Source organism: Ictidomys tridecemlineatus, chromosome 1 (assembly GCF_052094955.1).
Source record: "Ictidomys tridecemlineatus isolate mIctTri1 chromosome 1, mIctTri1.hap1, whole genome shotgun sequence".
In the NCBI taxonomy this organism is placed as follows: Eukaryota; Metazoa; Chordata; class Mammalia; order Rodentia; family Sciuridae; genus Ictidomys; species Ictidomys tridecemlineatus.
Window position 1 is genome coordinate 10,530,338 of NC_135477.1, and position 11,745 is coordinate 10,542,082.

The 11,745-nt window shown below is 42.1% G+C and overlaps 1 protein-coding gene across 6 annotated transcripts in view; it reads right to left on the minus strand.

The window, feature by feature from the left end:
• The window catches only part of Inpp5f (inositol polyphosphate-5-phosphatase F), an 83,293-nt gene extending 79,128 nt beyond the window's left edge, over nucleotides 1–4,165 (minus strand). For 2 of the 6 annotated variants that reach the window (XM_078039577.1, XM_078039623.1), the window contains exon 1: nucleotides 3,847–4,165. In XM_078039577.1, the coding sequence (XP_077895703.1) occupies nucleotides 3,847–3,943 (97 nt within the window). In that variant the 5' untranslated portion in view covers nucleotides 3,944–4,165. The remainder of the gene's footprint in view (nucleotides 1–3,846) is intronic. The other 4 variants (XM_078039450.1, XM_078039329.1, XM_078039277.1 and 1 more) reach the window with 4 other exon arrangements.
• Between the last annotated feature and the right edge of the window lie 7,580 nt (nucleotides 4,166–11,745).

The following is an 11,745-nucleotide window of genomic DNA, read 5'->3' on the forward strand; positions in this document are numbered from 1 at the left end:
ATAAATATGGATTTCTACTTTTTTTTTTTTTTTAGGTGTAGATTGTCACAACATAATGCCTTTTTATTTTTATGTGGTGCTGAGGATCGAACTCGGGTCCCACCCGTGCTAGGCGAGCACTCTACGGCTGAGCCACAATCCCAGCTGGATTTCTACTCTTTAATTTCTTTTTTTTTTTTCCCCCTTTGCAATGGAATCCAGAACCTCATACATGCTAGGCAAGTGATCTGCCACTGAGCTACACATCCAGTCCTTCTTTTTAAATTTTGAGACAGGGTCTCACTAAGTTGCCCAGGTTGGCCTGAAACTCCTGATCCTCCTGCCTCAGCATCCTGAGTGAGATTAAAGGTGTGTGCTATCATGTCTGGCCTATAACTACAAATTCTTATTCAAAGTTAACTTCATATAACATAGAAAAAAAACTTTCATTATCAAAACTTGAGAAGGAAAACATTTTTATTTTTGTGAATTCTGATAGCTAGTAACCCCCTGCCTCCCCAAAAAGAATGAATGTCTACTGGTTTTCATCATTTAGAGTATCACATTTCTATATATAGTTCACAAGCTCATGAATGTTGTGTGTATGACAGATGCTTTGAGATCTTTTCATGGTCACTCAGTCTCAGAATAGAATAAGGCAACACAGAGCAATAAATTATATAACACTGCCATATCAGACAAAGCCACAAGGGCTAGTGGAAGCAATTTTAAGACTAAAGAGATAAGATTATATCACTATTCCCCAAAAGTGGATTGTGTTATATTCATTTTTTAATTCTTTAAACTACAATTCTTATTCTCAGACATTAAACTCTACTCTCAGGAAACCACTGAATATGTACATAGGGTTTTGTCATTTTCCTGGGAGAAATTAAAACCTCAATATTTTTCTCTGGTGGTTATTACCCTGCAATAGACATAAGCATCTATCAAAAAGCAGTACTATGCCTAAATGTAGACTACTCCTTAGCCTTAGAATTATTTGAAACATCAGAAAAATAATACTCAGTTATTTAGCTAGGAAAAAATTGAAAGACCTTTAACAGCATTAAAAAGAAAAATAGGAGCACCACCCAAAAAATAAATAAATAAACAAACAATGTTACATCAGTCAAGGAAAAAAAAAAAACAACAGAAGTACTCCTTTCTTCATATTTCCTCATCCAGCTGGACAGAGATTTTCCAGCCCAATTAAAAAGATACTCAAAACAGCCTAAAATTAGTAATAAGCAAAACACAGTATCTTCTTTTTAAGGCAATGATTTAACTCAGAAAACTTGGACCTAAGTTTTATTCAGCTCAACTCAACAAAAAAATGTCTTCTGTGTTCTAAACATTCTAAAGCCTAAAGATACCAAGATGAGTAAAGTATAGTCCTTGCCTTGAAGAATACACTGTCCACTGGAGACAAACTATCACTAGGTGAGATGGCGTATGCCTATGACAATTACCTGGGAAGCTAAGGCAGGAGGATCACAAGTTCAAGGCCAGTCTGGGCAACTTATCAAGACTCTCAAAATAAAGTAAAGGTTGGGGAGGTACCTCAGTGATAGAGCACTTGACTAGCATGTGCAAGCCCTAGTACTGGGGGGGGGGTCAAACTATTATTACATGGTATAATAAGGAAGGGCTATAATGGAAGTGTGCACTAGGTACACTAAGTACCTGGAAAGACAATAAAGGTGGCCAATAATTCTACCCCAGTCATAAGGTTTAGGTGAGCACAAGGTGGGGATGGCTTCGGAGTTGCATTACACAAACAGCTAGGCAGAAAAAGGGGCTAAGAGTAACAAACATTCCAGCCTAAATATCACTTTAACCTTAAATATCAATTCTTATTATTCTGATGTCTCTAGGAAAAAGAAAACTCCTGTCTCAGCTATTCAAATGCAACATGTAAAAAAATCACAATGTCCACAACAAGCTTTTTTGGTCTTATCATACTGCTGTGTGATAAAGAAAAGGGCTTGGTCAGTAATCTATTAAATTGAATAACTAATAGGAAACAACCAAAGATTGTAAATGCTGACCCTACAAACAATAGCAAAACTGGCCATAAAGGATAGGGGAGGCAAGTCCAATAAACAGAATTTCAAATAATCCCATATGTACCAAGTAGTAAATTAAAATGCCACTTTAAATAGCCATATTTAGGAAGGATATTGAGTACAAAGCAAGATAAACCATTTGTTAAAGTGTGGGGATTCTTTATTCACTGGGAACAACTAAAGATCAAAACAGTGGTTACTTCTGAAACATAAAGGCCTCTTCCTTCTTATAGGTTATTGGACTATTTTATCCTGTGGTCCAGTACATTCCAAGAAGTTAGATAACTGCAAAGGCTCTAGCCATTTCATTTGTTTAAAAAAAGGCTTAAGTTTGCCTTTCAATATGGACTCTGGATAAAGAGCAACCCAAACCACATGACTTAATCCAAAATTTAGGACCAGGTTATAGTTGAGAAAACTAAGATGCAGAGAAGCCGGTCCTGTCCAATGACTTCATGATGATCTCAACTTCCAACCAGCTCTAAGGGTCCAAGGTGACTCCAAGAAGTTTGCTTTTTTTGAAAACCTGGAATTTTACCCAAATTTGGAGGGGGAGGGTAGCCAGGTTAATGATCAAATCAGGAAAAAAGAGAAAAATGACAGAAGACTGGGCAAAATTATTTTATCTACAATGTCTGTCCCAAGATCATCAGGAACCTTATGTAGATGCAGTAGTTTCTCCTCCTTTCTGAAGAGGAAATAAAATGTAATAGCAAGAAAAATATAGGCAGAGTGTAGAAAAAAGAAAAGTTCGTTGCTGTAGCAAAGCAACTAATAGGACATCATAAGAAAGCAGCAGGGCCTGCCAAGAAGTGTTCTGACAGAATGGAAACTGCCCTGTTATCAAGTATCCCAATTCTACAAACTCTTGGGCACATTGCTTCTCACCTGAAAAAGAGGATGCCACCACCTGCGCGAAAAGGAGGTTGTGGGGATTAGGAATAAGGCTAAAGGGTCTGTCTTTGGAAACTATCTTATAAATGGTGACAAGCTGATCTGAAAAGTTCATTTGAACCTTTTATATTTTTCAATTCATACTAGACGCATGCATGCAAGAATTACAAGGAAATGTCCAATGCGTGGGCTCTTTCTTTTGAAAACTCAATTCTCCCAGTTTTCCTAACGTGAAAAGATCTTGAATGGTTAAAAGAAAGGACTGGCAAGCGGGAGGGGCCGCCTGTGCCCTCACAGAGGGAACCGACTGTCAGCTCTCTGAGGACAGGCGCAGCAGTTACCATCCGCAAACTTCCCTACAGCAAACTGAAGGCTGCAGCCCCAGACTCCTCTAAGGGACACCCAACACATGGGCCCACAGTACTTCTTAAACATCCAAACTCTTCAATACAAACTGTAATACTACAATTGAAGACAGGTGCCTCACATCGAGAGCCCATGAGGTAACCATCACCAAGCCGCACTTATCAATAATAAGACACTAGGAACACATGGACGGCAACAGAAGGTTCCACGGACTTGGTGGAACTGGAACCCAGAACCTCGCGAAGGGCTGGGAGAAGTCCTCCAGGGGGAGGCCCGAGGGCCTCCGAGCGCCTGCCAGAGCTATCCGCCGGGCAGGACCCCGGCCCGAGCTCAGGCCCCGGCCCGGGACCCGACGGCGCGCCGGACGCGCAGGCGGCGAGGGTCGCAGGCCCTTTCTCCTCCGCAGAGGGCAGGGCCGCGGGCGCCAGGAAACTGACAGCTCGCCCGCCCGCGGGCGGCGGCTCTCCGCGGGGCCGGGCCGCGCCCCCTCCGCTCCCGCCCGGGCCCAGGGCGTCCCAGCCGGCACCGCGCGCCTCACCCGGTCGGAGCTGGAGGCCGCCGTCGCGGCGGCTGCACCATAGCGCGCGCTCGCCCTGCTGCAGGATGTAGTGGTCCTTGGCTTGGAAGAGCTCCATGCCGGCCCCGCGCGCCGAGGGAGGCGGCGGCCCGCGGGGGGCGCCCAGGGCGTCCTCGTCTGCGCGACCGCCTGAGCCCGCGCCTCAGGGAGTGGTCGAGGACCCGCAGAGCCGAGTAGCTGGCCCGAGGAGAGCCCCCGGTGCCCAAACCGCCCGAGGAAAACGAGCGGCGGCGGCGGCGGCGGCGGCGGCGGCGGCGGCAGCCGAGGAGGTCGCTCCCCCCGCACCTCCCCTTCCCGGGCTCCTCCCCCGCACCTCCCCACCCCCGGCTCCGCCCTCCCCGGGAGCCTCCCCCGACCCGCCGGCCCCACCCCTATCCTGGCTCCTCCCCCGACGTCTCCTCAGGCCCCGCCCTTGGCTCCGCCTCGACTCTCCGGCTCCGCCCCTTCCTTGCCTCTTCCAGCTGCGTTTCTCTTTTCCGTTCTCACTGCGGGCTCGCTTTGCTTTTCCGGCTCCCAGCACCTCCCCCTGGGCTTTTCCTCCTCCCTTGTCTGTGGCTCCAGCTCCCGCTCTCTTCCCTCGGCCCTTCCCTCCGCGGTACCGCCTTCCCGCCTGCGGCGGCCTCGGGCGGACCCTGTGCGCCGGGCTGAGTCAGGCTAGACTGGCTGGCCACCCTCCTCCGCGCGGCCTTTGGGGCAGAGGCCCACTCACTCTCCCACCTTCCCATGCGGCGAGTTATTCATTCCTTCCATTTTACCCAAAAAGAGCCAGTCCGAGTCCCTGAGTCCCCCTCTTCCTCGGGCACAGTCCCTGAGGGCCCAAGTGCCTGCAGAGACCAAGGAGAGAAAGCCAGAAGTGTGACCCAAGGTGCTGGCTAAAAGGCTTCATCCCAGGCCTGGCTATCCACTGAGCACAGGCAGTATAGGCAATTCCTATTAGAAACTTGTGACGTTTGACAACAACAGGCATTCAGTAAGTGCACATCAACGAGAAGGATGTAACAACCAAAAATACACAGTGTTCACACGCAGCACAGCGTTAAATGGTGAGAAAGTACAGATGACCATTGTGCCTGAATTAAGCATGAGGTTTGAGGATATTTCATTCAGGGAATCAGTTAATGAAGTGGAAGACATGTAGTTTGGCTGGGTAAGATGGCCCGTGTTACCTTGAGTGGATTTGGGAAACAAGGCCCCCAGTTCCAAATCCAGCTCCAAGTCTGTCCAGCTGTATAATCTTAGGGAAGTCTTGTTCTCAGATGGCAATTGAACTTTTATTACACTCCCTGTTATATAAACCAGTTAGTTTTTCTCCCATCTCTTGCCTTCTCTAATGCCTTGGAAGGAAATGAAAAAAAAAAAGTGATAAGAAAAGGGAGGTAATACCTTTCACCTTCTGCTCAAACAAAAAATGAGAGGGCCCAAAAGCAGGAAGGACTTGCATTTCTACTTATTTCACTCCACACTGATTTCATTGTTGAATTTCCATAGCAGAAAACAAGTACCATAACAACAAAATGTCCTGGAATCTTTTTCTGTAAGTACTGTGCCTAGTGGGCTGCCCAGATATCTCAATCATAAGTATTAAGGAGGTTGTGCTTAGTGTATCATATATTTTTTAAAAATATTTATTTAGTTGTAAATAAGCACACAGTATATTTATTTTTTTTCATGTGGTGCTGAGGCTTGAACCCAGTGCCTCACACATGCAAGGCAAGTGCTTTACCAGTGTATGTGATTTGGACAAAGATAATGAGGATAAGAAGTTTCAGCAGAAAGAACCATCAGTTTCACATTTATTGTTGAATTCAGCCATATGTTGTCTTTCCTTAGCAAAAATGAGTAATGAGAAAAACTTTTGAAGACAGTATGTCCTACAAATTATTTCAGTATTTTTAAAGAATCACATGAAGATGAAAAAAAGCAATGTTGTTTAGTTCATTAAAACTTTTCCCCTGATTTCTGTTGGTTTTGGAGATTTGTTTTCTTTCTTTTTTTTTGAGGGGAGTGGTACTAAGGATTGAACCCATAGGTGTTTTTCCACTGAGCTACATCCTCAGCTCTTTTTATTTTTATTTTAAGACAGAGCCTTGCTAAGTTGCTGATCCTCCTGCCTCAACCTCCTTAGTCAATAGGATTACAGACTTGTACCACTGCACCCAGTCATGAAGGAAACTTTAATCGGTGTAACTACACCAGGAAAACAAAGTACCTATATTCTTTTTTTTTAATGTTTGTTTAGTTGTAGATGAACACACAGTATCTTTATTTATATTTATGTGGTACTGAGGATTGAACCCAGTGCCTCACAAATACAAGGCAAGCACTTTATCACTGAGCTACAGCCTCAGCCCCAGGACCCATATTCTTAACCCTTTCTTTCTCCTGATGTTTTAAATCAGTGATTCCAACCCTGACAACCTATTAGAATCACCCAGGAGTTTTTCAAACATACCAATGCTTGGACCTCAGGCTAATTAAACTAGAATTTAACTGTGGAAGGGTCCTGGCATTAGTATTTTTTTTCTAAGCTTCCCAGATAATTCTAATGTACAACCAGGATTAAGTGCTACTGTTTGGAATGAAATTAATTAGAAAAATTTGCCTGACAGCACCTTGAAAAAACAGCAATCAGTCATTAAGGCCAATGTATGGAGTTGGTCACCTATAAATTCAGAGTTAAGTAGAGTCCTTAGGAGAGAGGAAAACTTGGCAGGAAGATGCTTCTATAATCTGTGTGGCCCAAATGTAGACTACTATCTCAGTGAAGCTCCAAATGCAGGCTCAGTTTAGGAGTATGCAAGCTGAGCAAAATGATGAAAAAAAAAAGAAAATGCTTTGTTCCTAGGACAAGTTGCATCCCCAGTCTCCCAGGACAGTTACCTTGCCTTGCTCCTGCTTTGGAGTTTTTGAAGGACACTGCAACTTCTCCTCTCCTTTAGTGACCCCTCCTTGGCCTGTGGCTGTGCCAGCATTCATCAGCCTCTTCCAGCTTTCTCATTCAAGGTCCTCCTGCCTGGTGTCACCCAGGTTATAATGGAAAGTTTTTGTGATGCTATTCTATCTTTTTTTAAATATTGATGATCATTGTTTTACAATGTGACAGACTTTTACTTCTTTTACACATGTGACATACTTTTACTAATTTAAGTATATTCATTAAAAAAAGCTGGGTTCTAGCCAGTTCTGTGTAATCCTGATCAAGTCACTTAATCCCTTGCAGTCCATTTCCTTATTACAAGAGACAATCACAAAGAGTTCTTCCGGTACAGAAATCAACGAATGTGAGAAAATATGTCTACATAATTAATATCACACAAATAGTGATGGTAAATGGCCCAGCTCTGATTATCTTGTTGGCCCTTCAATGTCAGGGTTTTTTTTGTTGTTGTTGTAGTTTTTGCAGTACTGGGAATAGAACCTAAGGCCTTGCATACTAGAGAAGCAGTCTCTCATTCAATTATACCCGCAGCCCCTCAATGTCAGGTTTATTACTTACCTCTGAGATTTGGGAGTTCTGATTAGACTTTGGTGTCCTCTAGTAGCATTGGACTTTTAACATCATCTCCTGGCTTCTATGTGTATCTATGAGAGCTTTCATCATCCTTGTCTGTATATGAGAAATCTGCTGCTAATTATTTAGGTCAGCACTCAGGGTGGCTTAACTTTAGGGTTAAGAGCCCAAAACTGGGGCTGGGGATGTGGCTCAAGTGGTAGCATGCTCGCCTAGCATGCATGGGGCACTGGGTTCGATTCTCAGCACCACATAAAAACAAAATAAAGATATTGTGTCCACCTAAAATTAAAAAATAAATATTATTTTAAAAAGGGCCCAAAACACTGTGATGATTAATTTTTAAATTTTTTTTATTATTTTGTGGTGCTAGGGGTAGAACCCGGGCCTTGGAGATAGTAGGCAATTACTCTACCACTGAGCTATATCCCCAGTCCACATGATGGTTAATTTTATGTGTCAACTTCACTGAGCTAAAGGATGCCCAGAAAGCTGGTAAAAGATGATTTCTGGGTGCATGTGAGCATGTTTCCAGAAGTGATGAGCATTTAAATTGGTAGACTGAGTAAAGAAAGTTGTGGATGGCCATTATTCAATTCCTTGAGGGCTGGATATGACAAGAATGCAGAGGAAGGGGGGGCTGGGGTTGTGGCTCAGTGGCAGAGCACTTGCCTTGCATGTGTGAGGCAGTGGGTTCGATCCTCAGCACCACATCAAAAAATAAACAAACAAAATAAAGTTATTGAGTCCATGTATAACTAAAAAAAAAAAAAAAAGAATGCAGAGAAAGGGCAAATTGGCTTCCTGAGTTGGGATATTGACCTTTTTCTCTCTCAGACATCTGAGCCCCAGGTTCTCAAAACTCAGGACGTGAATTAAGACTTACACCTTTGGTTTCTCTGGTTCTTAGGCCTTCAGATTTGGCTGGTAATCATGCCACAATGTTTTCCTGTTTCTCCAACTGCCAGACAGTAGAACAAGGAAATTCTCACCTTCATTATCTCATGAGCCAATCCCCAGAATTAATAAACACACACACACACACACATACACACATACATATACAAGTTATGGGTTGTTTCTTTGGGAAATCCTAGGGACAGAATGCAATGGACTGCATATTTATATCCTCCCCATTCCCCAATTCATATACTGAAGCCCTAATGGCAAGGTGATAGTACTAGAAGGCCAAGCTTTGGAGAAGTAATTAGCTCATGAATGGCATTAGTGCCTTTACAGAAGAGTACTTGCTGAGGTGTCTTGCTCCTTTAGTCATGTGAGGACACACCAAGAAAACAGGTGTCTGCTATATACCAGAAAGCCCTCATCAGACACCAAGTTTGCCAGCATCTTAATCTTTTAACTTCCCAGCCTCCAGAACTGTGAGGGATAATTTCTGTTGTTTATGAGCTACCTAGTCTATGACATTTTGTTGTTAGCCAGAACAATCTAAGATATAAACCAAATGTTTACATTTGGCCAATCATCAGCCAAGTTTTCATGGATTTCTCTTTGTCCTCCCATGGTTTTTTTAAGGACAATTGGAAATTGTAACGACCATTTTGGAGCCTTTGACCTATATGAAGTTGTTCAATTAAGAAGCATCATAGACTAAAAGAGGGAAGTCTGTAATAAGGAGACTGTCATGTAGGTCTAAAAGAGATCATTTTGTTTTATGTAAAAGACCATCTGCTGTTCTTTAAGTACTGACTTTTAAATTGTGTGATCTGATAAAATTTTCAAGGACCTAAGTTATTGTTTAAACTACCTTGCTAAATTTTTCACACAAGAGAGTGAGAAAAAGAAAATGTGTTTCCTGCACCTGCATATTTCTCCTCTCTCCTTGCAGAGGAAAGATAATTAACTTTTTATAGTAATTATTTTATATTTCTCTAAGACCAGCTGTCTCTCATAACTTCATTTCTGTTATGCATTTTCTTTTCAATTTTAAAAAACATTTTTTTTAAAAAAATTACATAGTTCTAAATAAGCTAATGTGACAAAAATGCACTATAACAGGCTGTTAAATAGAAAAAAATCTAAGTTGCAGAATATAACTTTATAGTATCTCATTTAGGGGTTTTTAAGAAATTTTTTTTAGTTGTAGATGGACAAAATATCTTTATTTATTTCATGTGGTGCTGCATTTTGAACCCAGTGCCTCACTCATGCGAAGCAAGTGATCCACCACTGAACTACAACCCCAGGCCCTCATTTAGAGTTTTTAAAAAGGGAAATGAGGGGACTGGGGACATAGGTCAGTTGATAGAGTGCTTGCCTCCTCACAAGGCCCTGGGTTCAATCACCAGCACCACAAAAAAAAAAAAAAAAAAAAAAAAAAGAGAGAGAGAGAGAGACAAGTGGAAAAGAAGTTATATTTTTATAATCCCAGAACATTTCTGAAACAAAACAAAGTATGGTCACCTTGGTCAGGTACAGTGGCACATACCTGTAATCCCAGTGACCCAGGAGTCTGAGGCAGGAGGATTGCAAGTTTGAGGCCAGCTTCAGCAGTTTAGCCGGACCCTAAGCAACTTAATGAGACCCTGTCTCAAAATAAAAAATAAAAAGAGATGGGGATATAGCTCAGTGGTAAAACACCTCTGGTTTCAATCCCCAGTACCCACCCCTGGAAAAAAAAAAAAATATATATATATATATATATATATATATATATATATATATATATATATATATATATATAGTCTCTAAGGAATAGGAGTGGAGAATAGGAATGGAGATGGAGTAGCAACAATTGGGAATCAGGAATGTAGGAAGGAAGATAGACATTTTTCCTTTGCACATTATATTCCATGTACTACTTTGATTTTTTTTGATCATTTGCTTCCAATGTTTTAAATTATATAAAACCCCTAGATGTGTATGTGCATATATATCTCATTTCTCCACCACATTCAAAGAAGGCAATTTATTACTTAAGACCCTTCTGCCTTTGCACGCTGGAAATCCAAGGGCATAATTCTTTTTAGTTATTCTTCATACACATTCTTCATAATATTTTTGAGCTTTGCTAACTTAAACGCTGTCAAAGAGTGGTACAATTGAGGATGTAAGCCACCTTCACATGCCAGACACTCTTTTAAATGGAGTATAAAGAATGGAATTTTTTCCTGCCATCTTTTCATAGCCACAGCAATAATGTGGTTCATTCTGCATCTGCAGACTGCAGTGCTCAGACTGATGGCCTGTCAGGGCCTGTACCATCAAAAGTCAATAACAACTGTCAAAAAATGCCTTCTGTTAGATTATCGTTTTAGAGACTTTTTTAAACAATGCTTTGTGTTGCATCAGAAAACAACAGGGAGAAAACTATTCGTGTAGCAGGTCTACACATCCTTGAAAAAGCTGTCCAGTGGATTTTTAACTTCTTGTTTCTTCTCCCTCTTAAAGAAAATAACATGGTGTTTTGTAGTTAGTAAAGAGCAGCACAAGTGACAAGGAAATACGGCGTTTTGGTTTTCCTATTACTGCTGCACTCTATCAACTGACCCCTCAATTTTATAGCAATCCTTCTATGAGCCTGAAGAACGCAGTAGAGGGGGTGGTCTGGGTGGGGTATGTTGGGTGGGGGTGTTTAGATGGCTCCTGACTGAATGAGCACAGAAGGTTTGGGGGTGGGGAGAGGGGATTTTCCAAATTTCCAAGGTAATGTTTTTAACTGTGAGGAGTAACCAGGAACCAGCTGCAAAAATGTGACAAATACATCTTTTTCCTAAATGTGGCCCTCACTCTAATTTCAGGATTAGAGTGTTCCCACTTAACTTCTCAAGTGTAAGAAAGATCTTAACCTTTAAGTGACAATCCACTCCCAGCGATGCGCAATTTCTCATGACTTTTCTCATTGCTATTCTCTGATTTAATCATCAGGATTCTAACCTGTAGGTATGATGTTTATAAAGCTACATACAGCACAAACATTCAGTCCAGGCCAGCACTGAGTTAATAATTTTTTAAAAAGGCATTCATATAATTAAAAATAATGTGGGAAAAAAATCAAGTGTTTTGTGTGGTGTCTTTCTCAAATATGATAAAGCCCTCTGTACATTTTTTTAAATCTTATTTCTCTTCTCTTCACCTTTATCCTGTAGTACAAATACCCCACTATCTCTTCTCTCAGAATTCCATCTGGCTTTCTCTCCTGGGCCTCTTTTCTAGCTCTTTGTTGTGGAATCTCACCAAGCCACTCAAGGGTATTTCCCCTGGCAAGGCCTGGCCTTCTCTGGAGGTTGGGAAAGGGGAAGTTATGGCACAAAGTTAAGCCAGAGGCGGGGCTGGGGGTGGGGGTAGGGGGTGGGAATGTCGGTCATGAACAAAGCCTGCCCCTTCAC